Source organism: Branchiostoma floridae, unplaced genomic scaffold (assembly GCF_000003815.2).
Source record: "Branchiostoma floridae strain S238N-H82 unplaced genomic scaffold, Bfl_VNyyK Sc7u5tJ_1342, whole genome shotgun sequence".
In the NCBI taxonomy this organism is placed as follows: Eukaryota; Metazoa; Chordata; class Leptocardii; order Amphioxiformes; family Branchiostomatidae; genus Branchiostoma; species Branchiostoma floridae.
This window is the reverse complement of record NW_023365704.1, coordinates 251,178-278,001: the sequence shown is the minus strand read 5'-3', so window position 1 is coordinate 278,001 and position 26,824 is coordinate 251,178. Positions and strand designations below refer to the sequence as shown.

At 43.0% G+C, this 26,824-nt stretch overlaps 4 protein-coding genes across 4 annotated transcripts in view; 2 read left to right on the top strand and 2 right to left on the bottom strand.

Annotated features, from left to right (window-relative positions):
* Positions 1 to 746: 746 nt before the first annotated feature.
* LOC118407432 (crystal protein-like) lies at positions 747 to 8,469 on the top strand. The gene is made up of 3 exons (XM_035807905.1): positions 747 to 1,284; positions 5,943 to 6,114; positions 6,590 to 8,469. Exons 1-3 carry the CDS (start codon positions 747 to 749, stop codon positions 8,070 to 8,072), a joined length of 2,193 nt encoding a protein of 730 aa, XP_035663798.1. The 3' UTR covers positions 8,073 to 8,469.
* Positions 8,470 to 14,873: 6,404 nt separating this feature from the next.
* LOC118407431 (BTB/POZ domain-containing protein KCTD19-like) lies at positions 14,874 to 19,543 on the bottom strand. Its single transcript, XM_035807904.1, has 3 exons — positions 19,499 to 19,543; positions 18,920 to 19,096; positions 14,874 to 16,067 (listed from the first exon to the last, which is right to left on the bottom strand). The coding sequence occupies exons 1-3, from the start codon at positions 19,541 to 19,543 to the stop codon at positions 15,492 to 15,494; spliced, it is 798 nt and encodes a 265-aa protein (XP_035663797.1). The 3' UTR covers positions 14,874 to 15,491.
* A 1,022-nt stretch (positions 19,544 to 20,565) lies between these two features.
* LOC118407430 (tyrosine-protein kinase receptor Tie-1-like) lies at positions 20,566 to 21,489 on the bottom strand. Its single transcript, XM_035807903.1, has one exon. The coding sequence runs from the start codon at positions 21,487 to 21,489 to the stop codon at positions 20,566 to 20,568; it is 924 nt and encodes a 307-aa protein (XP_035663796.1).
* A 710-nt stretch (positions 21,490 to 22,199) lies between these two features.
* LOC118407444 overlaps positions 22,200 to 26,824 on the top strand; it is a 6,625-nt gene continuing 2,000 nt past the window's right edge. Inside the window, exon 1 of the mRNA XM_035807922.1 lies at positions 22,200 to 25,616. Within this exon, the coding sequence (XP_035663815.1) occupies positions 23,257 to 25,464 (2,208 nt within the window). The 5' untranslated portion in view covers positions 22,200 to 23,256 and the 3' untranslated portion in view covers positions 25,465 to 25,616. The remainder of the gene's footprint in view (positions 25,617 to 26,824) is intronic.

Below are 26,824 nucleotides of genomic sequence, written 5' to 3'. Positions count from 1 at the left end.
ACTAGACGTTATATTGTAACTCTTATGATCCTGGTGTTGATAGATGAAACGTTACATGATGAGTATTGTGTACTATAGTGAGTTATAAACCTTGCCATACCAAATTTGCTCTGGTTATGTAGTGTTGTATATCATATTGACAGAATGAAGTATCACTGAACCTCCTTGATTACATAATCCGCCGTGGCTAGACTATTTACATTCAGACTACTGGCATAATGCTTGTTCACAGTACAGTTTCAACACAACGATGGGGGGAGGATTGTGATAACTTTGTAGTCCGATTTTCTATTCAACTCTTCACTGTTATAAAGGAGGTGGCGCTTACATCTGGTATACTGATGCTTGTATACTGGATTGGTCCTGCATTTTACCATACTCTTGGGTGAGGCTCGATACATTGCCATTGCTTATTTTGTTACAATTACGTACTGCTATGATATAGTTTCTTTCCTTCCAAACAGCTTGTACTATTAGAAGCCTGTGTTGTTAAACATTCTTGATCGAAACTAAGCTGTACGTGCATTTAGCGCTACACTGTTTTGGAATTACGAAGAAGAAGAATTGATTTCAATTGGCAAATATTCATATTTTCTACATTTCTGCTCAAGGCTGGCTCTACGAAAAAGATGTCTGATCTTAAACTTGTCACAGTGGTGATCTTGGCCATTGTCTTGATTTCTGCTGGTCAAAGACGACAAGTTAAAGAGGCGTCCTTATATGATGGGGCTTCGAACGTTAAAGAGATGACCGAAGAGTGGAAGGACCACTTAAACGAGATCTTCTTGAAGGAGTTCTTGAGGGCGCCCTTCAAGGAGATGTTCATCGAGATAATCAATGAAATGCTGATGACAACTGTTGAAGATGATAGTGTGGCTGAGGAGCGAGAGAACCTCTTGAAGAAGATTTTCTTGAAGGAGTACAAGCTCTTGAGGGTGTTCTCCAAGGGGATGTTGAACGAGATAGTCAACGAAATGGTGATATCAACTGATGAAGAAAGGAATAATCTTTTGAAGAGGATCTTCTTGAAGGAGTTCTTGAAGAAGCTCTCCAAGGAGAGGTTCAACGAGTTTGTCGACAAAGTGCTGCTGTCAACTGATGAAGACAAAGAGCACACCTCTCCTAGTGAAAAAGCAACAGAGGAAGAAACTACGCATACGTACATGTATAACCCCGTGCCCGGAAAACATAAGAAGTATCGGGACGACGAGAAACACTCGACTACTCTACAACGTATGAAGCGACTCGGGCGGCGTCTGTGCCGCAAACTTGGACTGAAAGAAGGTTTGCTGACAAGCTCCTGGAATGATCATCCGAGGAAAGGTTAGATAGCCACATATTAGCTAGATTAAATCGTGCTTATAGCAGCCCCCCCCCCCCCCCCAACTACACGAGAAGGGGCCAGTTACACCCCCGGAAAGCAGAGTTTGTGTTGCACAGTCTATACACATATAGACGAACAATATTTTAAGTAGAGGGATGTCCTTGTAGCTCAACTGGTATAGTGGCCTTACATGTGAGCTTCTGGTTTCAAGTAGTTGGTAACTGAGAGACCCCGCGGCCGGTTTGATTCTGGGTAGGACATCCCGGTTGTGTATCTGACATCTGACATGTAACGCACACTTTGTTTGAAATTCCTTAAGTCCAATCGTAAGGGTTCGCTTTTTTGCAGTTACCGAAGGGTTCGCTTAGCGATTAGCGGTTACCCCCAATTGAGCCTTCATTCGTTTGTAGAAAAGTAGCAAAGTAATTTTTGGTACTCAAATAACTTTCTACCGTCTACCCACATGTCCTTCTATGATATTCAAGTGTTGAAAGTAACGCACACTTTGTTTGAAATTCCTGAAGTCCAATCGTAAGGGTTCGCTTTTTTGCGGTTACCGAAGGGTTCGCTTAGCGATTAGCGGTTACCCTCAAGTGAGCCTTCATTCGTTTGTAGAAAAGTAGCAAAGTAATTTTTGGTACTCAAATAACTTTTTACCGCCTGCCCACATGTCCTACTATGATATTCAAGTGTTGAAAGTAACGCACACTTTGTTTGAAATTCCTGAAGTCCGAATGTAGAGGGTTCGCTTTTTGCGGTTACCGAAGTGTTCTCTTAGCGATTAGCGGTTACCCCCCAATGAGCCTTCATTTGTTTGTAGAAAAGTAGCAAAGTAATTTTTCGTAGACAACTAACTTTATACCGTCTGTACACAATGTCCTACTATGATATTCAAGTGTTGAAAGTAACGCACACTTTGTTTGAAATTCCTGAAGTCCAAATGTAAGGGTTCGCTTTTTTGCGGTTACCGAAGGGTTCGCTTAGCGGTTAGCGGTTACCAGGTGAGCCAAATGTAATTGATATAGTGGCTACCTGTACAAATAACCCTATAAAGAGGAGGGGCAGGGCTAAAGTGGGCAGGCCTTCTGACTGGCATGGACAGACTCAAGCCTACTTAACTGTGGGAGATAGAAAATTTGTAGGAGGAAGTGACGTGATACTCTCGAACAGCTCAGAGTACACTACACGTATACCAAATACGACACGCGTCAAGGTTCAAACTGCCAACTTTTCTACGTCGTATATGCGTTTCAAGTTTCTTGTTCAAACCTATCGTAAGGCTCTGGTCATACAAAGCCAAACATGGCTCCCGACCATCTGCCAACCAAGGTTTTGTGAGTGTCACATTAGTTTGAAAACGTAAAAAAAAAATCTTGCGTAATTTGCCAGAATTGGAATTCGACAAAAATTCGGCTGATCATGTATTCATTGATACATGATCTGTACGATACATATTCCTTTAATGGAACATTATGTGAAGCGGACGTTCACAAAATCAAACATATTTCGTCAGTATTCTGATCCCTAACCTTACCAAACTACTAAAGATACAATAGGATATATAGGGATACGACTAAAATATACAATGATCCACACAATGGATCATATATTGTAAAGAGGAGACAAACAACTTGACGCCAGCTTTTCTTTATTTCTAATTTCTGAACAACTAAAAGTACATCAAATTCTTGAATGTACAAACAATGAACATTAGGTGAACTCTCATAACATTGAAAGTTTAATAAAAGAACAAAAGCATCGAGATGACACTATTATCGACGAAAACCTTTTTGTTTTTATGTATTTATGCCACTTAGCAAGCTATGATGCATTTTTTTATCAATACAGATTCGCTTACTTATGTTTTCTCATTCATTCTCTTGTCAATGCAAAACTGCCACTGACAGCTATTGCTACTTTTGTGTGTCTTTCCCCTTTCCTTATGTCTTCCACTAAGTCCTAGAGTAATGGAGTAGGGCATCAATAGATAAATACCAACACAGGTTCCAATTCAAGTCAACACAAAGCTTCAATCGAACTACGATATCAAAATTTGGGTCGATCAAGTTCAACAAGAATGTTCCAAAACTTATGTTATTCATAAGTCAAAATTAACACCTCAAAATCACACACAAAAGCACCATTTCACTATAGGACAGACTAAACATTAATCGTTGTGGCTGTTGTCAGTTTATTACCGACAAGGCCAAAGCACCCTAAAAACATGCCATGTCAACAAGTCAAAATTACATACAAAACTACCAAAAGCAAACTAAAATTAATCATTGTTGCTGTAGTCTTTTTATATCAAATAAGACCGGAACAACACACATCATCACAAAACATAACATAAACAACACCGATTTTTTTTCGGGTCCGTTTTCTTGGACCTGTCCAATAAGAAAAAAAACGGTTATGTCCCTGACGTACCAGTACACACCCCTACCTATCCACCCCTACACCTCATCATTTGTACCATATGCGCTTCAATGACAGACGACTGGCTAGGAACATGGATAATGGGCTCATGACAGCGGTAGTCCTACTAGACTACAGCGCAGCTTTTGATCTAGTAGACCACTCTCTTCTTATAAAGAAGCTCACGACGTACGGGTTCACTGAGGATGCATTGTCCTTGACTGAATCGTACTTGACAAACCGCAAATGGCAAGTGTATACAAATGGGGTCTACAGTAAGCAGAGAAACCTACACTGTGGGGTACCACAGGGCAGCTGCTTAGGGCCACAGCTGTATAACATATATGTAAATGATATGCCGGAGGTGGTACAGAATGGATCATTAGACCAATATGCGGATGATAGCACGATTCACACGCGGGAAGTTGCCCTTAGCAACTGACCTGCGTGCCTACCTACCGAGCGTGTTTGACAGTATATTTTATTTGTTTGAACAACTCTAGAATCTGGAAGTGATTTGAAAACCAGTGAGGCAATAAAAGTGATGGACATAGCGACTGTGTCCACGAGAAACTTTTATGCAAATGTGACATTCTGATTTGCCTAAGTTTGCAACACCTTAGCTCCGTAAGTGACAACATGCACGTGTTTGTGGCCCAGGTTGACGCTTTTGTGGCCAAGCTTGAAAGCGAAAATTTCAACATAAATTCCAATTGGAACAGCAATGCAATAGAGCAGCACACAAGCGTCATAACGAGACTTCAACCGGGCATTATTTTGTAGTTTCGACGGCAAATTCTTGTAGTTTTCCCTTACCCGGAAGACGTAAATGTGGTAAATTTACCACTCATTTCAATAAATACATGTGCAATAGAAAATACCTGATTCTAAGGAACTTGAAGAAACTTAACAGAGTTTGTCTCTGTACCAATTCGGTGACGTCTCATGCCCGTAGCCAGGATTTTGGTTGGGGGGGTTCTTTTTAGTAATTGTGGGACCATCGAGCGCCGCAAGCGCGAGACTCACGCCGAAGGCGTGAGCTGCCTAGGGGGGTCCGGGGGCATGCTCCCCCGGAAAAATTGAAATTTTGACCCCCTGAAACGTCATTTCCTGCATTTTGACGGGCAAAAATCACTTGCAAAGTTTGATGGAATTTCTATTAAAAGACAAGGCTTTTGCGTAAGTCTTTGAGGCCAATTCCCTCGACATATTTTCACCATGTCCGACACCAAAGGCGCGAGGCGTCGCAATGGAGGTCCGGGGAAATTTTGAAAAAGCCATTTCCTGCACTTTCTGGGGCAAATTTTGCTGATAGACTCACTAAAAATAAATTAGATTGACTGAAATGTCTATCAGGGAAAAATGCAAATCAGTTATGCCTTTGAAAAAAAATCTTGGACATGAAAAAGTGGACCTTCGAGCCTGAAAAAGCGGACCTTTTGAGCGTGTGGGGGGGGTTCTTCCGAACCCCCCGAACCAATCCTGGCTACGGGCATGCGTCTGAATCCTTACAGTTTCGCCTTCGAGAATGTGACGTGATGCCCTCACCGCTGGAGTACAGGTGATAGGTCAAGGGTCAAAGTGCGAACCTTTGTACGTTGTATGCGTCTAGAGTTTCTTGTTCAAATCTACCGTAGTTAAAAACCCTGGCCAAATACGACTCCCTACCACCTACCCTGGCGTGTTTTTCGCTTCAATTCTTGTTACAACGTGTATGGTATCCATTTTGAAAATCTTGTATTTGTTTTCCTCATCTTGTTTTTTTTTCGCCCCTCGCATTAAATTTTGAGTCTGCAGACGTTACCATCCATTAGATTTACTTGCCGTTGCCTAAAGTACAAATACCCCTGTCCATTCACGTACCAAGGGTTCAAATTCATTGGTATTCATGGTCAAGTTCGAGCAGATATTCAATATTGCATAATTCAACAGGACTTAAAGAAGTTAATGTAACTTTTACCAATAAGAGACATGTATGCAAGTGATTTCACCTTTGCTGGGCATGAATACAAATTACGTTTGATAACGTTTGAAGTAGCGCGCTCTCGATCTTCGTTAATCTGTAGCCACACAGCAAACAGCATGTGACAGAGCTTGATAAGGTGACCGAGTTTTCTGAGGCAAAGTCCAGACCTGCCCATAACTGATCACTGAGTCATCATGGCATCGGTAATCATTTTCTACCCTTTCCTTCTTATAGTTGGTGGCCTGGCGTTTCCTATTGAGGAGGATGGGCCGGTTGTTCGCACGCAGTATAGCGATGTGAGAGGGTTGTATGTGGAGGATCTAGAAGGGGTTATCTTCTTTGGTCTTCCTTACGGGGAGCCGCCGGTGGGAGAGTTCCGCTGGAAGCCCCCACGACAGTACAACAGGTGGGTGTATTGAAATTGCTAAATAAAGCGAAATGGAGCGAAATCGTACGGAAGTCGGATCCTATTTCCAAAGTCATTGGCATCGGTAATCATTCATTCAGGGAACCGAAAATGACAAAGGTGTACAAATTTATCTTGCTTCAATCTTGGTAAAATTCTAAGTAAAGATAGAATAAGTCGTATTCATTTATCGCCTACTTCAGTATTCTGATGCTTCCGCAGTACTGCTTGCGTTCCATTTCGTTCCATTTTGCACTCTTTGTACATTTCAACTCGGTCCCTTTTGTTCCATTTTGCATTTACTGTATGTGCATTCAATTTCGCCCCACTTCGTTCTATTTTATTCCATTTTGCACTTCCTGTACAGTCAATTTTGTTCCGTTTTGCACTTCCTGTACACTCAATTTGGTTCCGTCCGTTTCGCTCAACTTCATTCTATTTTGTCTCATGTCGCACTTTCTGTACGCCGCAACAGGTCCTGGGCGCCCAAAGTTCGTGACGGGACCGTACCGGGCCCTGGCTGCTACCAAAGCAGATGCGGACCGAATGACGGTGACGACGTATTCCAATGTCCCCGGGATAGAAAAGTGAGTGAAGACTGTCTCTATCTCAACATCTTTGCCCCACGTACGATCCTTAACTCTGCTGCTGCTAAGCTACCGATTTTGTTCTGGATTCACGGCGGAGAGAACGAACAGGGCAGCGGTTCCGCCTACTTTTACGACGGACGATTTCTATCTAACAAGACCAACGCCATCGTGGTAACCACCAACTACAGACTAGCAGCGTTTGGCTACCTGGTCGCTGGTCAAGGAGAGGACGCGGCAACGGGCAACTACGGCCTTCTTGACCAAGCCGCAGGTTTGCGATGGGTCAAGGAAAACATCGGAAGCTTCGGCGGGGATAAAAACCGCGTGACCGTTTTCGGACAGAGCACGGGGTCAGATGCGACGTCCACGCTCCTCATCAGCCCAAAGTTTGCCGACTTGTTCCACCACGCCATCATGCTGAGCGTGCCTCTTACCATTCCTCACAAAAGTCGCTGGGAGGCGCTTCGCCTCGGTGACCACCTTGCTGACAAACTGGGCTGTTCGCACGGGGACATGAAGTGTCTTCGCTCCAAGAACTCGAGCGCTCTTCAGGCAGGGCTAGACAGAATGGGGACGTTCTTTTCCAACCCTTACCGTCCGCTAGAGGTGTCAGTAAAGTGGGGACCCGTTGTGGACGGTGATATCGTACCTGGTCCTACGGTGGACAGTTTTGCAAAAGGACATTTCCAGTCAAAGCCTTTTATCATAGGAACTACCTCGGAAGAAGCCGTCCTATACATCTACAGTCTTTACAACAAGCCGGTGACTTCCCTGGTCACGTTGTACGCCATTTACGCTGCATTTGTCCATCTAAAGGCAGTGGAAGTCTCCATAGAATATCCCACAGAAACGAACACGTCAGACTACCGCCCACACATGTCCAAGCTCACCACTGATTGGGTCTTCAAGTGTTCGACTCGTAACGTCATTCGGAGCGCCGTGAGAAAGGGGAACACCAATGTGTGGCTGTATGTGTTTGACCATGTTTGGTCCTTCCCACACTTGTGGGACTACCAGAAGAACTGTAACGGACACGTGTGCCACGCGGAGGACTTACCCTTCGTGTTCCAGACCACACGCCTTCCGGTGACCAACATGACCATGACCGCTGAGGAACAGAAAATGGCGGACGCCATTGCTTACTACTACGGCAACTTCGCCCACACCGGGGACCCTAACCAACCTAGCCGAGACGCAGCCGAAACTACCAGGATGACAATGCCAGGGACCGCCACCACTTGGCCAAAGTACAACCAAGAAGGGAACTTTCCTTGCCTGAACATCAGTACTCCTAGCACTTCCCTGATACATGACTATCGGAAGGACAAGTGTGACTTTTGGGATAGAATGGACGTGTACAACCTGTAGTTAAAAGTAGTAGTCCTAATTATAAGAATGATTCTCATAGATAAAATCATCACTTGCATAAATTATATATCAGCTGATCATCTTGTCGACCCAAATTAAAGAGCTGTCGAAAGTATGACGCTCATATCTTGAAAGAGAAGGCTAATCTCTAGCACTTTTCTTATCAATTATGCAAATACGATCCTTATTAGCATAATTCATATAAAACTAGAGTTCGGCGACCTCATACCTCCATGAAATATTCAAGCTTTTGTAAGTTTTATGCAACAGACTTGCACATTTTCATGATTCATACATTGTAGAACACATCAAAGTGAAAATTTCTGAAAACTTTCCAGCTTAGGAAGATTTTATAGCCACCTTCATATTTCGTGGGGAGGGCGCCATCCATGCTGAGCTCTGATGCGCGATATGCCTCTACCTTCAGCTGAGAGGTACTGACCGAGCCAACAATCTTTTTAAAACACCTGTATTTTAGTTCTTATATTTGTATGCTACTGGTTAGGTAGGTACGACACATTTATCCTCATTCTTTTGCCACTTAACTTTATTGCTGGCTCAGCATTGGACAGTGCCTCTCCGCGGCTCGTTATGCTTGTTATGTAGATCTAAACTACTTTTAGCAACTGCATTTTTAACTATTAGAATTTTTGGTAATATTCCCATGATAAGGTTTTAGAAATATCTCTTGTAATACGCAACAATTGAGCAAATAGTTTTAAGTTATTATGTATTAGGTAATGTACCTGAATGTGAATCTAGCTAAGAGAGAGTATAGTTTCGTCGCTGCTATTGTCTGCTTACAAACTTTTAGGATTTGCAAGTAAGATGCCTTCGTTTGTCAGTCTGAATACTGCATGTATAGCATGCCTTTATGTATTGATACTTCTTTGTGGGGATATAGACACTAACCCTATACAGGATTAATATGCAGAATTATTGTATTAACGGGTATTTTGTCAACAATCTTGGAAAGATCTTCTTGCTTTGGTACATTTATTGAGTCAGTATCATCACCAGTTTGGTCCAGAAACAAATCTTGCCGGTTTTGGATTACGATTTGTTTAGACAAATTACCGCCATTGTTTGTTCCGGCACCAGCTGTTGCATACATTTTTGTGTGTTAATTTTTGCTATTGTCTTTATGACGCCCCGAACACCCAGGTTGACCATGGACAATAGGCCTCGGAATTTTTGTTATTGGCTGCAACAAAGAGGAGATACGTTACTGATAATTGAATGAAGACCTTTATTGTACAATTTTGCCCAACCGAGCTAAGTACAGGTCACAATAAGTCAGGATGTATACATTAATAAAAGTGTCACACTAGTACACAGTGGTGCCACACAAGCAAACTGGCACTCAAGCCGAGCCACCAGACAATGTCCACCCGCTGCGCTTATAAAACGCCCCCATCAGCGCTTGACTAGCTCTCTTTTCTGGAAAAATCACGCTCCGCTCGCTGGTCGCCTAGGGCGACCTTTTGGTGTTGATCGCCTTCGGCGACCTTCGGGTGCCTTCGCTCGAGATCGGAACTCGCCGACGTTCGACACCCGCTCGGACGGTCGATCCCGAGTACGTACATGAACTAGTTGACCTCAATTACAGCTACGTGTATCGATCTGGCTTTTACAAACTGCAAGGAAAAGTGCACAACAACAAAGTCAACGCCTCTGGGTTTTACGGATCACAACATCATCTACTTGACAAGGAAGACTAAGGTTCCAAAGACTCAGCCACATGTTGCCTATAAAAGAACCTACAGTAAGTTCAACCCGGACGACTTCCAGAAAGACATGAGCATGGTACCTTGGCACATTGTATACGATGAGTCAGATGTAAATGAAGCACTGCACCTGTTTACAACATTGTTTTGCAATGTAGCCGATCAACATGCCCCTGCTAAAAGACGGACTGTGAGGTCGAACCCGGCAGGATGGGTGGACGATGAACTTCGAGAAGTAATGAAGCTCAGAGATGACGCTAAGAAGGAAGCTCTTGCGTCAGGCCTCGTTTCAGACATGTGCATATACAAGAAACTTAGGAATGCAGCTGTCAAACTAAATCGGAAAAAGAAAGCCGCGTACTTCAAATCTAAGATAGCTGAGTCCAGATATGACCCAAAGGAAATGTGGAGAACACTGAATGGAATGATGGGTAGAGGGCTTCGTCGGTCAGCCTGTACTGTAGAGCGGGACGGAGAGATCCTCACTAAGGCAGGTGACGTAGCGGACTACTTCAACTCATTCTTTACGCAGAAGGTGAACTCTCTGAGAGCAGGGTTGGACTCGCAACCAAACGGGGACCTTCTCCAGCTGATAAGGGATAAGGTCATGGTGGGAAAGGACTGTAGTTTTGACTTTCAACTGACACATTGGGAACAGATCCACAAACACCTTCTGTCCTTATCTGATGGGAAAGCTACTGGACTTGACAATGTCGACAACAAGCTGTTAAGGTTGGCGGCCGATCAGATTGCCAGACCACTGTGCTACATCATAAACTTATCGCTCATTACCTCTGAGTATCCGACGGCATGGAAAAGAGCCAAGGTTGTTCCTCTGCCCAAGTCGTCAACGACTCGTTTAAGCGGGCCGAACAGTAGACCAATTAATAAGTCTCTTACCTGCTTTCAGTAAAGTGATGGAGAAAGTTGTGAGTTCTCAATTATCGGACTATTTCAAAGTGAATGACCTGATGTCACCCTACCAACACGCCTACAGAAAACATCACTCGACATGCACTGCACTCTTGCAACTAGTCGATGACTGGTATCGTAAGATCGACCAGGGTAACATCGTCGGGGCCATATTCTTGGATTTTTCCGCTGCCTTTGACTTGGTGGATCACAGCTTTCTGTTTCAAAAACTGGCGTGCTACGGTTTCTCAGACACAGCAGTGCATTGGATGGACTGTTACCTAGCAGGAAGAGAACAGTGCGTACACTTCAACGGCACGAACTCGCCGTTTAGGGAGGTTAATTGTGGCGTACCCCAAGGTAGTTGCCTTGGCCCCTTGCTGTTCACAATATTTATAAATGACCTACCTTTTGCCGTGAGGGAAACGATCCCCGGAATGTACGCAGACGACACATCTGCATACACGTGCTCACCATCAGTGGAGACAGTAACGGTCAATTTACAGGAAGATTTTAATAATATATGTAACTGGGTGAGGCTAAACAGACTGTTCTTGAATGCAAATAAGACAATGTGTATGTTGCTTGGGAGTAGACCCAAAATGTCAAAGAAACCGAAACTCACCTTGTTTGCTGACGGATGTCCTATACAACAAGTAACAACAATGAAGCTACTTGGGAGCACCTTGGATGAGTGTCTCACGTAGAACCTTCATGTAGAAGAAACCATAAAGAAAATGGCTAGGTCCCTGGGCGCCATCAGAAGGAGTGTTGCATACTTGGATCAGTCCTTAATGAAAATGTTAACAGAAACACTTACCTTGCAACGTCTTGACTACTGTGCAGCGGTTTGGGCTTCTACTACACAAAAGAACATCGCCGCGCTACACGTGATGCAGAATAAAGCAGGCAGACTTACCTTGGGAACTAACCGCACCCCGATCAAGCATATGCACAATGTCTTATCATGGTTGACTTTAAGCGAAAGACTCTATGTAAGCAGCATGTGTACATTTCACAAGGTACTCCTTGCCAGGGAGCCGTCTTTATTGTACAGTAGACTACATTTGGTATAGGGCCAGCATAGTTATCATACAAGACACGCGGCACGGCAAAACTTAAGAACTGAAAAACCAAAAACAAACAGCCTGAAAACATCCTTCACATATAGAGCAGCATCAGATTGGAACAAACTATCACATGAGCTGCAAACTGCGAACACATCCAGGAATTTCAGACGGCAGCTGGTGAAACATATGCGAGACTTAGCTTAAGACACATGAGGGGCTTGATGATTTCTGGATAAGGCACATGCGTTTTGTTTAATGATTTTTATTGACATGTTGTATGTGTGTTGCAAACTGTATGTGTCCAAGTGTCATGTGTATTACTCCTGGAAGATTAGTTGTTGCATTGAATATTAACAACTAAAGGAGTTAATGAACAATAAACAATAAACAATAAACAAACCCAATTTCTGAGTTATTCCCCACTAAACGGATGATGCAACTACGCAGGCTTGGTAAAATTCCTGCCATGCCGTGGAATTCTGGGAATTTTTGTCAAACGGACGCACACTATGATATTAGGCTAGCTCCTGAGGCCTCGCCAGAAAGGCACTTTACGTGGTAGCGACGTTAACTGTGATAACGTTATATACACTTTCATTTGCTATATAGGACAGCCCAAATATGCTACGCCAGGCATGGTCGTGGCAACCACAACACACTTTAGCAGAATTTTTCGCAAACTTCTGGAATGGTAGCATGGATTTTTTTATGGCAATTAATCACGATTCTAAACAGGGGATCCCAGGTAAACTTAAATTCAGTAAAATAACACTCAGGCTATACATTTATGAGCAATAATACAGTGCCATTTCATAACAGATTGTTTTAAAAGTTTTTTCTTCTGAAGCCCGCTGTCCGACACAACAAGCTGACCGAGGAAATTCTTACAGTTTGACCTACCCCGGACGCGTATATATAACGTAGAATCCAGCAAATTTACCATGCATTTAGGAAGCATACCTTCTTCGGATTTGAACTTGCGTGTGATCTTGTTCGTTTAAATCGTCTCCGTAGACACGTCATTATCTTTATGAGCTGCTCTTTTCCTAGCCCTTTTCAGCATTGTTGAGTTATATTGAAGCATACAAGTCTTGTGCCAGCTCGCCTTGTGTTCATTCATTGCTGCCTCAATCCCACATCCTTCATCAAGTCTATCTAGCTTCAGAGATAAGGGCAGACTTTCGAGGTCATTAGATTCTTTTAGATTATTGGCCAATATGCAATGTTGTGTAGCCACTTTCCAGAGTCTGCCTATTTTATTGTGCTGGACATGTCAGTGTCTCTTGGGCATTTTCTTGACAAATGATGCACAGATCCCTATCAGTTTTGTGGGGGCGGCTTTCCGGATCCAACTTGATGAAACGTCTTCCTCAAAATTTTGCCTCGACTAAAAGAACGCACTACAGTCTAAAGTCCTGCATCCTGCAAACAAAGCAGAAACCAACCCTTTTTTACACCATACAAATATCTGAAGTTTGTAAATAAATTTTGCAATCATACCCTTTATTACAAAGAGACCGATAGTAGCCTACCTTACAAATGGGAAATACGCGACATAGGTAGATCATAGGGATATTCTTAAGTAAAGAATAATTACACTGATTATGACATAAAGACACTGATTATAAAAATCCCATCTTATATACTATACCTTATGTACTCTCCAAGCGCCCGTGTATTGTTTCCGACTACTACTATATCTACGCGACTCGACCTATGCTTGGAGAGTAACCTTATATTGATAGGTAGTAACTGGTAACATTCGTTCTATATGGCAAAAACAAAGAACTTACCTGAGGCTAAACACAGCCGGCCAAGTGCAAAAGCCTTTCAAAACCGGTAACTGTTGGGACCTAGAACTGGTGTTCACAAGAACACCTTGTTCTTTTGTTCTGTTCCATTGCTCTGTTCACTCAGTCGTGAAAGCGCTGCTATCCAGGTATTTATACATGAAAATGACGGACTGAACAAATGACCAGTTTGTGGATATTTGCACTGTATTCCATTTATTCAAGTTGATACTATGATGTCAAAATAATATTTAGCAAGAAGTCACATTGCAGTCTACATTTTACATAATTGCATACTTAGATATCTTCGCATCTCAGCTGTATGTCTGAAAAGTAAGCCCGGAAAATTCGAACGTGAAAAAAACTTTCATTGATAAAGTATCTACTTAATGAGCAAAAATAAGAATGAAATGTGCAAGGGGGCTCTAAGTTGAAAGTGCTTTAAAAGTGCTCCCCGGCTGAGATGCCTCCATATCTAGATTTAGTTAGAACATGTTTGACTATATGTGTGCCAAATTTGGTGCTTTTAGACAAATCTGCAAGTTAGTCTATTTTTCAGCTATGCCGCTGGACTAATACACAGGACTTCGAAACATACCTAAATTGTGAAACAAGGGGTTGATTACACTCGATTGAGTTACAATTTCAAGCCAACATAAAGTCTTATAGTTTCGCTTACGAGAAATAGACGTGATGACCTTGTATACTGTCGAACAGGTGGCAGTGACACGGTGACAATTTATAGGTCAAGGGTCAAAGTGCGAACTTTTGTACGTCGTATGCGTTTCAATAAATTTCTTGTTCATAAGTTCATACACCTAAGTAACACAGACAAATTCATGAAGTTAGACAAACATTCGATTGTAAAACCTATCTGTTCTTATATTTTCAGTATCACTAAGAAGCGAGAACAATTAAGTCGAATTCATTCAGTGTGACAGTGTAAATGCTTTATGTGTATCTTTCAACTATCATTGTTGCGGTCTGTAACTAAACCACTGGGTATATTATAGAATAAAGGTTTTCATTAATTCATGAACCGAGGAGATTATAAATTCTTTGTTCAAACCGACTTTAACCCTATTCAGACAGGGGGGTTGAGCCCCGCGCAAGCTTTCATGTCGCATAACGCAAGAATTCCGGAGTGGAATTCCCTGCCTGGCGCGGTAGTAAGTGCTCCCACAGTTGAGAGCTTCCGCGCCAGGCAGGAGGGCTGCCCGCCCTAACCCGGGACCTCAGCTACCCCCCTACTTTGCCCCTTGCGGGGTTATATGGGGGTAACCCATGATGATGATGAAGAACGGCTTTCGCTAGACTGCTACATAGCTTAGGCTTATGTCACATTTCCAAACCGGGGCCCGGCCGGGATGTTTTAAGAAACGAAAAATTAAAATGTATACCTAGAAATATACACAAATCCTGCCCACGAATCTTATTTTGGCGCTTTCATGTATTTTTATGTGTTTCATATTATTCTTTTTGCTCCCGAAAGCTACCCGATTTGGAAATGTGACCTAAGCCTTAGGCGATCTTTCAAGGGCACACGGCGTCCCTTTCCTAATAAATGGCGTAGTTCCAATAACTAACTCAGATATCGAATTTTGGGTCGATAATGTACAGACCGCATCAACACTTTCATAACATTACATGTCAAAGTTGCATATTCAAATCACATTGAAGATCCCGCATTAGAGCAGACTAAACATTACTGTTGTGGCTTTAATTATTCCAACAGTGACACCATAACATACCCATAACAAAACAGTTTTTTTTTTTTGCTTTCGCAAATCTGTAATAAATAATAAATGAGCTATCACGGTGGTCATAACAATATGCGTTATCGATTTGGGCGACTATTGAGGGCTACCTTAAAGCTTTACTTGCAGTTTTTTATTTTTATTTTTACCTTAGATAGTTCCGTCAATTGACCGAAATACGGGCTCTAACTAGAGTATAGACGGAAGCAAGCAAGAGAAGCCCTCCAGCAAGGCTTAATACTTTATGTTTGTTACTGGAATCAGCATGTTTCTTTCCCATCATTATCCGGACAGCCTCGGCTAGCTCCGGCATCTGGTAGTACTCAGCTTCCTTCTCGAGCAGACGGAGTTCCTTGAAGTCGTCGGGAAGAACCAGCTCACCAAGTCGGAGGAAGTTTAGGACGTGTCGGAAGATCTTCCCGTCCCGATCTATGACGAACCGGCCCTGCTTGTCCCACAAGGAGGGAAAAGGCTCCGTTGTAGTAAAGTTGTACGCTTTTGAATCGTACGCGCCATCGGGACGAAACATCCAGCACAACCCAGCAAAGTTCCCGAAGCGGGTGAGAGTGCCTCTTGTCGTTGTGTAGAAGTGCCCGCCGACGTTCAGCGACACGATATCGTCATCAGGGCCCTTTTGTATCGAGCCCGATTCTTGACGGTTGTTGTCGGCATCAGGGCTCTTTTGTGCCGAGGGTGATTGACGCTGTTTACGGTTCATTGTACTTGTTTGAACAACCCTCTAGAATCTGGAAATAGTACGAAAAAAGGGAACCTTAGCCCATGTTCAAATGCAATTCAATCTCTACAGCTGGATAAAAATGGAGATTTACCCTCAGACGTTTCGAATGACATCCATTACAAGTTCTTTTCATCAGAGCTACTAGAATGTTTCATTACGTCTAAGAATAAAAAAAAAACGGTTGGGCCTGTTGAAAATCTTGAATCATTGCTCCCCTACCACCACCACCCCTAAGGCACCCCCCCCCCCCCCCCCACACACGTGCACACCCCAACCCCCAAATGTACACGCCGCCGATCTATAAGTCTGCGTAGGAAGTTAATAACAAGCTTTTCTCATTCAAGCTGGAACTTGGCCTAAGATGTTACAAGAAATCTTAGTTGGAAAGAGGTATGCAATAGATAATTACATTTATAATGAACACTATATGAAGCGTGATTTTGCTACGTTACCGGAGCCCCTGGCTGTTACTTAGTAATTCTATTGAATGACACTTGTTTAACGAGCTCAACATTTATAAGAAATATGACAGTACCCGATTTTTGGAACAGGTACTTAGTTGATATTGACACAGCTTTTTCTTTTGAATCCCGGAGCTCCACAAAACAAGCTGACGGCAATTCATTCTGTTTTTGTCTTCCCTGGCAAAATGCGTGCACCTAATTTGTTTGAACTTTATTTATTCATGAGAAGCTCAAATCGATCTGCAAGCCGCGTTTCATGGCGGCCATGAGTCTCAGAGGAGGTATAAAGGGCATAAAGGTCTGATAGATTGCATACTAGATTCAGACTGAATCAGGGCCTAACCAATGTATGAACATATATCATTACATTTACGTGGTACAAAACATTTAGTAGAGCATAAAAGCTAGTTCCTGGTCCTTGACATCCGTTCGTTTTTGTCATTGCTAGCATTTCATTGCAATTACAAACAGTAAACTCACCACGCGTTTAACGTTACATATACGAGCATTAATGACATACCTGATTTGTGAAACAGGGGGTTGAAAAGAAACTCGACAAAGTAACAAGTTGACGTTGAAATCCTGATAGTTTCTCCGACGAGAAGGAGGCGTAATGACCTCATACAGCTCTGCGTAACGTGCAGTCTGACAGGTGGCAGTGATTGCGACACGGTGACATCATAGGTCAAGGGTCAAAGTGCAAACCTTAGTATGTCGTATGCGTAAATCCCTTGTTCATAAATCCATACACCGAATTCCGATGCAACACCGACAAATTCATAATTATGATGAAGTTAGACAAACATTTGATTGTAAAACCTGTCTCTTCCTACGTTTCCGTATCACTAAGAAGCGAGAAGCAGAATCACTTAGAAGAATATAAATAATTCTTGAGTTGTTAGACATTATAAATATTTCATGTATCTGCCAGCTATCATTTCGTTTTCGATCCGTATTTAATCAATCTGTCTATCGATGACATGTCGTAAGATTTGAAAGTTTTGTCGCTTGAACTCTTTTTACAACGTTTCTTTTTGGTGTATATTTTGAAAATCTAGACATTTTGCTTTTTTCCCCTCATCTTCTTTTTTTCGCCCTCTCGCATTTAATTTGGACGAAAAAGTATAATGTAACTCTTATGATTCTATTGTTGATAGAGCAAACATATGTGAAGTATTATGATAAAATGTGCTATGATTGGGTAGTGTTGTATATCTTATTGACAAAATTTAGTATCATAGAATCTCCTTGATTACACTTTCTGTCCGGCTAGTCTATTTCCATGCAGACGACTTGCATAATGCAAGCTCACTGAAAAGGTTTTAATACAACAATAAGGGTGGGATTGTGGTAATTTTAAACTCCAACTGCCTATCTAACTGTCACTTTTTGAGGAGGTGACGCTTACAGCTTCGTACTATTTACTGGTGTGCTGGTATAGGATTCAAGGTCCTGTATTTTATCATACTCTTGGGTGAGGCTCGATACATTGCTATTGCATAGTTTGTTACAATACGTAACGGTATCGTAGCTTCTTTCTTTGTACACAACCAGTACTATTAAAACTATAAAAGCATGTGTCGTTGAATATTCTTGTTTTTAAAGGCATCATAAGCAATATTACAGCATGAACCCTATCTAGACCCGGCTTTTTTTTAGATACCCCTTGGGGGGCTCTTTTGCCCCCCCCCCTCGTAATTTTGAAACGGCTTCTGAAAAGGTCCAAATCTGTTAAATAGATAGACCAGCACTGTCATTGAGTGTTCAAAATAAACATTCTATAAATTTATTTATACATACAGTGCCGTGCGATATATGATGCACCTTTTAAACACTACTAAGTTTTCAATTGTTCGGCATTGATAAGTATTTTAATTTGCCGTATAAGTTAACCTGACAAATACTGTTTTAAACGTTTGTATCCTTGTCGTAATAATCCATTTGTAAATATGTCTCATGCGAATTTAAATGCAATGTCCCGACGCAATCCAGCCGTCTTGACTGACATGTTTAAGCTAATGTTAACGTTACTTGTTTTCTTTCCAAATAAATAAACCATTCATATCATATGATAAATAGACTATAGTTATGCCCTGTGTAGGAAGCATTTCTTTATTTCGCACAATCTACTAATAAATTCATATGTACGGGGGTGGGGGTTGCTATAACTCACGACCACTTTGTTGCATTCGTATAATGTTGTAGATAGGCATGCCATCTGCTAGTCTGCATAGTTGGAATCTGTGTGACACTGATTTGCATAATTCATGTCAACAAATAGTCACCTTCACATAGCTTCATAATGCTATAAGTACGAATTTCCCATTATTTTCCAAATATGGTATTATTGTGTTTTCTTAATCAGTTATGCAAATACATGTAAGTTCATTTTCCCATCTTGAACTGGACAGCATTGATCAGCTCTTGGATCTGGTAGAAGCCAGCTTCCTTCTCGAGCAGATGGAGTTCCTTGAAGCCTTCAGGAAGAACCAGCTCGCCAAGTCGTAGGAAGTTCAGGACGTGTCGGAAGATCTTTCCGTCTCGATCTATAAAGAACCGGTCGGGCTCCGTCCATTCGTAAAGGGGACAGATTTTCAGCAAAAAATACAGCCGATACTCGGGCGATGTTGAAATTCGGCGAGCTCTGAGCAATCTACAAATTTGGCCGGCGTCCGCATGAATTGTAAAGCCGGCTTAAAGCCTCCTTTACAAGTCAAGAATTTAGCTCGGCCGAGTTGTCATCGAGCTCTAAATTACGAGGAGGCATGACCCTGATGCCTACGAACAAATGGCAGAGTTTCTTCGTCGGCATCAGGGTCATACCTACTCGTAATTTAGAGCTCGCTGACAACTCGGCCGAGCTAAATTCTTGATTTGTAAAGGGGGTTTAAAGGGGGCTTAACGACAGTGAACTGGACACTTCGGGTCTCTGTCGACTGGACTCTAGAAGGGACAACCTATGCCTACGGTTTGCACGTACGAACTCTCGTCAACTCTGAAACATTCAGTCATTGGCTCCCATCTAGACGAGGTGATACTCATAGTAGGTCACTAAGAAATAATAATAAATTCACTTCCGGTGTAGAACTGCTCGTTTCGCTAACAGCACATTACCGTACTGTGTAAAGCTCCTGAACCAGGGCGGGTAATTAGTGAACAGTAGTGAATGTTTTTTTGTGTAATAACTGATCAGTTATTGTAGACAAGTAGATGTTATTTTGTCACTCGATCCTTTTAATTTTTTTTACCTAGTTAGAGGTTGAAATACTGACTGTAAAAAAACGACATTTCAGCCTTTGCAAATGTGCTGCAAAAGTTTTTAATGTCAATGGCAATAAACCATTTCTTTCTCATTGTTCTACAATCAATTGCGTCACACATATCTCCCCGAGTATCTAATGTAACTTGATTAAAATTTCATTAAGTTAAAAATACATAAAAGTAGAACTGCAGTTATCAAACAATTGAGAAAATTCTGTATCATGTTAGATTACAATATCCAACTACTACTTGGAGTTAAATGACCTTATACCCACCTAATTTGCATTACATATGATTTAAAATGCGTACTTCTACATAACTCATGTCAGAAAGTATAAAATCTCTATCATTTACCAATTACCTTGTTCATTATAGATATGCAAATAAGTTTCTTATTATAAGTGAAATGAATCCACTATCTCCTCTTTAAAAATCACATGTTATAAAATATCCTTCTTCAGAAAGTTATTGTACAATTTTGTATATGCTGTCAAAAATCATCTATTTACCTTGAAAAGTCTAAAGTCATCTATCTACCTTGATCTAACTTTCTATTGTCACTAGTAATGTTATGCCATCATTTAATACTAAGGTATTATACAATTTTCTCATTGATTGTGCAAATTAGATTACCATTTGAACTACTTTTCTCAGAAATAAAACATGCCATCCATGAGCCGATGAGAGACCATGAGGATATAAGACCATGACTGTCTAGTGTGTTTGATTGAGCCTCTGTTGGTCTATAGAAGAAACTTCATTGTCAAGAAATGTTATGATTGAGAGGCATCCCTCCGTGGCATCAACTGGTCTATCTTTTGCAAGAGTTCCTCAGGCGTCGGTCGCTTCGATGGGTCAACAATCCAGCAGGACCTGATGATGCGGTACACCGACAGCGGACAGTTCTCCGGCTGCTGCAGACGAACTCCTTTCCTCAGCAGCTCCAACAGCGTGCACACGTCCGGGTGCATCGGACCCCCAGCATAGCGCGGCTCCTCCCCAAAGCTGGCGATCTCCCACAGCAACACGCCGTACGACCACACGTCACTCTCACACGTGTACACCCCGTCCCGTAACGACTCCAGGGCCATCCACTTCAGCGGCAACAGCTCCTCCTCCCCGCCCTGGTTGGTGCGTTTGTACGCAGACGACACGTAAACGTCGCGCGACAGCCCGAAATCCGCGATCTTGGCCACCTTCCTGTCGCTGATGACGATATTACGAGCTGCGATGTCCCGGTGCACGATTTTCAGACGTGCCAGCTCTGATAAGCCACTGGCCACGCCAGAAGCAAACCTTAGTCGTTCTAACAGTCTCCTATGTCCTGTCACTTTGTACTCTTCTCTCAAACTCCACAGGTACCGCCGCAGTTCTTCATTAGTCGCATACTCTACAACTATGTATTGTGGTTCCGATTTTGTCAGGACTCCGTAAAACTTCACCACGTTCGGGTGTCCCTCTCTGTCCTCGTGGAGCCTCGCTAGAATGTCCATTTCGCGGCGAAAGTCGCGGAGAGCCGACGCTGTCATGCGGTCAGGGCGGATACTTTTAGCGGCGACCAAAACCTGGTAGCCTGCCGGCACACGCAGTCTTCCCCGTACGACATGGCCGAACTCTCCCTCGCCGATCATGTGCTCGAAACGAATGTCCTCTTTGTCAATTTCCCATGATGAAAGGATGTCTATTTCTGTGTCCATCTCTGTGTACTTTGTTTCTAATCCACGCCGTACCAGCACAATTACAATGCTGCCGACTAGTATGACCATAGCAGGAATAACGGAAGCCAATACAATAACAATAACTTGGTTGTTCTCAGGTTTTGGGGCGTTCTCACAAAATTCACCCGACTGCCCTTCAGCACAAAAACAGGTGCCGTTGACTGGATCACATGAGGCATTGTTTTGACAGTTACAGTTCCTGCTGCAGTTCAAACCAAAACTGCCAGGTGCGCATGTGTGCTCACACCAGTCTCCATGCCGACCGGGAGGACACAGACAACCCTCCCACCTGTCACACGTCCCTCCGTACTGACAGTCGCACTTTTCGCTACAAACTTCTCCATGATAGTTGGGTCGGCATTTGGTGGCGTTCAGAACGAAAGTTGCGTTAACAACTGTACCGTCTATAACTTTTACCACACAAATATATTCACCATTGGCTGATTCCAAGATTGGCTTAAATCTGATGGAATTGTTCAGCACTACATATTCCCCTCTCTCTTTTGTGTCATCAAGGATCAACTTGGTGTCATTACAGTCGATTTCTGCTTTGTAAATCCACGTCATATTCACCACATGGATGTGTGGAGCCAGGCAGGTCAGAGTCAGATTGGTACCGATATACTTCACGACTGAATCGCCAGGTGTCGCGGTGATCACAACCTCGGGCCAGGGTATATCACAGGCTACAATACGGCATTTCCTATGCATATGCTTAACAACAGGGATCATGGGAGAAAGAGGCTGTCAAAAATCACCTACCGGACTTTTAGAACATGAAAAACTCACATTGGCATGGTTGTCAGCCCTCTAAAGATTAATTTGACGGAAAAAAAAAGGAAAAATTTACGGTGGAATCATGTAATACGATATCAAAACATAGGTGGTGGCCTTTTCAGCCCTTGTGACTGCCTGAAAACAACACCAAAACACCTAACTTCTAAAGCCTACTGCATCCACAAATATTGCTACAAATCTGGTTTTTCAACACAATATAGAAGCTACAACCCTTACCTATAAGATGCACCTCCAAAATCCAAAAATATCCCAAGGAAAACATTTCTACAGCCACTTTTCCCAAGCCTACCTAAGCATTCTGAGGGCACTAAAACTGGGACATCTGCGCAAGTCCGGAAATACCGAAATTTGCCCTGTCACCCCCCTGAACTTGAGAATTAACAGATGACAACCCTACCAAACAATGATGAAAGTAGTTTTCAACAACTTCTCCAAGTTTGAAAAAATTTCAATGAAATATGACTGCGCAGCAATGATTTTCCTGACAAGTGTCAATGGCTGTTTTCAAATGCTGACAAGGCAGTGGGTGGGGAGGGAAGTGGATCAAAGTGCCAACATGGATGAGGTCAAAAATTGTGAAAAAAAGACACAGACAATGTCAACCACTGGTAACCACTGGTAACCACTGGTCACTCTGATAGATCTACATGCTTTCCTCTGTTTTGGACTTAAAATTTCTTCTTTTTTGAACTTTGGAAATATGTATAATACAAAAATGAATACCAGAATCTCACCTTTATGTTTTTAGAACACCTTTAATATGATATTTCTGCCTAGTATGCCACTGTCAGTATCTGAAACCAAGTCATGGCACTTGCCTGGAGCTAGTGCTAATACACAAACTCAATTAAAATCACTGGAAAGCATCCTTTCTCATGAGAAAATGGCAAGCCACACAGTCACACACCCAGAAACACAGGCAGGCTGTGACACACACTCAGGTGAGAAATGGCCAAGGCTAACAACTCCATGTGGTACAAATTGTCACTCCCCCTGAGCCGGACTATCTTAAAAGAGCTGGTATGTGACAATTCGGCCCATACCCTGTCTGCCTGCCTTTCTACCTACCTGCCTACCTACCTACATACCTTCTCACATCAACACCACATCATGCCGAGGAGAAGAAAGAAGATGAGGCTTCGACATGCCGGCCAGTTCAGGGCGGGAAACAAACCGTGGAACAAGGGTCTTACGATCACGAAGGTAACACCCATTTCTTCATACCATAGGCCAACACAAGACCAGGACAGTCTGTATGTCAACCGAGATAGGAAGGGAAACATCATACAGAATGACATTGAAACTCTGAATGACGTGGGAACAACAATGGTGCTCCGTCATACAAAACTGCAAGGAAGCCGGATTGCGAGATTCATTGGGGAGAAGACAGACAGCGATGAAGTGGAGGGCTACCGCATGTGGCATGCGAAGACAGCGGTCCATGCCTGTGTGAGTGCACAGAGACACCACGACAAGATCCAAACAGACTGCAAGGGACTGGTCAGAGTGTCAGCCCGGAAGGAGCAGAAGAAAGGCCTGACCACTTCGGAGACACTGGTGTGCAACGAGTGCAACTATGAATCGCCTCACAGTAAGTTTTATGGGGTGGTGCCGTCAGACGAACCAGGAAAACGAGGACCCAAGGTCGCAGAACCTAACATGGCAGCACAAGTCGCCATGTTTAACAGTCCCATAGGACCGCAAGTGCTCAGAGAAGTTGCAGCTGCACTGGATATATCAGTGCCAAGCACGGGAGGACTTCAGAACTTAGCAAATAAATACAGTGACAAGATGGTTTCCTTAAACGAGAAGGACATGGAAGCTTTGCGAGAGACGGTGAAGGAAGTCCATGCAGTGAAAGGAAACGAACCGGACAGCGGCATCCCAATAGAAGCCGACTCTCGCTACCAAAGCCCGCTCCGTTCTGGAAGGGGGAAGAAACCAGGTCAACCGTCTGGCACCTGTGTCACCAATGTAGCTGAAAATGTGACAAAAAGGAAGTGGGTCATCTGCACTCATGTCAAGAACAAGAACTGTCAACAATGTAGCAGAGGAGAGGGGAAGAAGGAAGTCCCATCCCACAAGTGTTCAGCGAACATCCCACAGTCAGCCGTTATAGGGGATGAAAGACAGGCTGCCATAGAGATTGCCAAGAAACTGATGTCTGGGCCTAGCAAAACAATTGTTGCTGAGTTAACTGAAGATGGTGATAGCAGCTTCTCCTCTGGAATGAAAGAAGTCATGGAGGAAGCAGGACTGAATGATCTCAAAGTCTTCAAAGACATTGTGCACCTTTCAAAAGCTATCAGGCGCAAGGTGAGCGGAGGCAAGTGGTCCAAGCAGATGTTTCCAGGAAAAACCCAGGAAGAGAGAAAGTGGATCAGGGACCGCTTCGGCAATGACTTGGCCATAAGGCTAAATACTGAACACATCCTGGGACTAAAGAAGTTCCGTAACCAGAGGGTCATGGCTGGAAAAATGAAACAGGTTATGCAAGCAATTCCATATTGCTATAGTGGAGATCACAGCAGATGTAAGTCCGGTTCCCTCGTGTGCAGGCACCCATACAAATGGAAGTTTCAAGAGTTACAAGAGAAGGCGAAGGGAAAGCTGGACCCGACCGACGCTGACCTGAAGGAGTTAGGAAAAATCATGGAGCACAGGCTAGGAAAGGAGGCTTTGAAGGTGACAAGACGTGGGCGAACCACCAACAAAGTAGAGTCTGTTAATAGACAGATTAGCAAGACATGTCCAAAAAATGTGAACAGATCTCGTACCTTTCCGGGCAGAGTGCACTCTGGACTACACTCCTCCAACAATGGAACCGGGATGTCGATAGCCCGCAAACGTGCCGCAGCCAATATACCGTTTTCACCAAACTCCGCGGTCGTTCCTGCATTGGAAGGGATGGAAAAGACACAGAACTATCACCGTGCGTACAAGATGGAGGTAGCAAACCAGAAAAGACAAAAAGCCAAGACATTGAGAAGGTTTGCTTCATATGACAAAAGAAAAGAGCAGGGAACTTACAAAAGCAAGAGAGCAGTGACAGGTACAGGTAGGGCACCAAGGAAGAAGAAGAAGGTAGACAACAGAGAACATTCATACACCCGTCCCGCAGAGCAGGAGTCACCAAGTGGATCAGATGCAGACTAAGGACTGATAGAATGTAGCTTACCTAAGCACCTACAGAATACAGTCTGGCCAACCTGTATGTGTCCGACATACTCCGCGGCGTCGGCAGGACTTTCTCCCGTTGTTGACAGACTGAGGCTCGTAAGATAGGTGTAGATAGTTCACACAGAGAGGTTGATGACAGAGATGAGAGACATGTATAGCTTTGTCAAGGTGCAGCTGGCCAGAATAAACCATGTAAGACACTCTATGTACAGGCCACTTCTTAGTTGTAAAGGCAGGCGTATCAGGGAACCAACAGACATTAATCCCTCCGTAGACTGACAAAGCTGATTTCAAACCTCCTTTCCAAAAAATACATGTTGATCCAGGCTCTCTACGTATGTTAGCCTCAATCTTTCTTCTGTATTCCAAGCGCCAATTATCTGTTTGACTCATGGGGGAGGGGGGCGTGTTACAAAGTCAGAAAAACAGCCAAAATGTTGTATAATTTGAATAAACTGGTCTTCAACTAAGCCACCATGTGTCCTTGTACTGTCCTTATCTTGTCTAAGGGTATCAAGTATCAAAAAGTTGTGAAAAAACTCACCTCATTGGTGCAACCCGTCGGCATGCAGGCTACAATACGGCATTTCCTATGCATATGCTTAACAACAGGGATCATGGGAGAAAGAGGCTGTCAAAAATCACCTACCGGACTTTTAGAACATGAAAAACTCACATTGGCATGGTTGTCAGCCCTCTAAAGATTAATTTGACGGAAAAAAAAAGGAAAAATTTACGGTGGAATCATGTAATACGATATCAAAACATAGGTGGTGGCCTTTTCAGCCCTTGTGACTGCCTGAAAACAACACCAAAACACCTAACTTCTAAAGCCCACTGCATCCACAAATATTGCTACAAATCTGGTTTTTCAACACAATATAGAAGCTACAACCCTTACCTATAAGATGCACCTCCAAAATCCAAAAATATCCCAAGGAAAACATTTCTACAGCCACTTTTCCCAAGCCTACCTAAGCATTCTGAGGGCACTAAAACTGGGACATCTGCGCAAGTCCGGAAATACCGAAATTTGCCCACCAACGCGCCACGCGGCCGTAGCATTGTATTTCTTGTGAGGATTTTGACTATGTATAATAGAAAATGGCAGGGAAATGCCTTTTACGAACTTGGCCGAGTAGGAACGAAATGTTGACAAAAATTAGCCACTGAGTTTTCAGGCCAACTGTAACTAACAGTTGTTTATTTATATGTTTTTATTGTGCGTGCCTGTCTTCGCTTTTTATCATAAAAACGTGGTCAGTGCAGTTTTATTTAGCTATTTACAATAAGGATGGTTTTGAGTCTGAACATCAGAAACCTAGTCTGTCCCATA

Excerpts from the sequence above, each read along its gene's own strand:
- LOC118407430 (XM_035807903.1), bottom strand. The coding sequence starts at position 21,489 with ATGGACACAGAAATAGACATCCTTTCATCATGGGAAATTGACAAAGAG.
- LOC118407431 (XM_035807904.1), bottom strand. The coding sequence starts at position 19,543 with ATGACTGAATGTTTCAGAGTTGACGAGAGTTCGTACGTGCAAACC. Across the intron at positions 19,097-19,498 it reads AGAGTTCGTACGTGCAAACC|CCCGACCGGTTCTTTATAGA; the intron begins GTAGGCATAGGT and ends GAATGGACGGAG. Across the intron at positions 16,068-18,919 it reads TCCAGTTCAAGATGGGAAAA|AGGGTTGTTCAAACAAGTAC; the intron begins TGAACTTACATG and ends TCCAGATTCTAG.
- LOC118407432 (XM_035807905.1), top strand. The coding sequence starts at position 747 with ATGACCGAAGAGTGGAAGGACCACTTAAACGAGATCTTCTTGAAGGAG. Across the intron at positions 1,285-5,942 it reads CAAACTTGGACTGAAAGAAG|TTGGTGGCCTGGCGTTTCCT; the intron begins GTTTGCTGACAA and ends TCCTTCTTATAG. Across the intron at positions 6,115-6,589 it reads CCCCCACGACAGTACAACAG|GTCCTGGGCGCCCAAAGTTC; the intron begins GTGGGTGTATTG and ends ACGCCGCAACAG.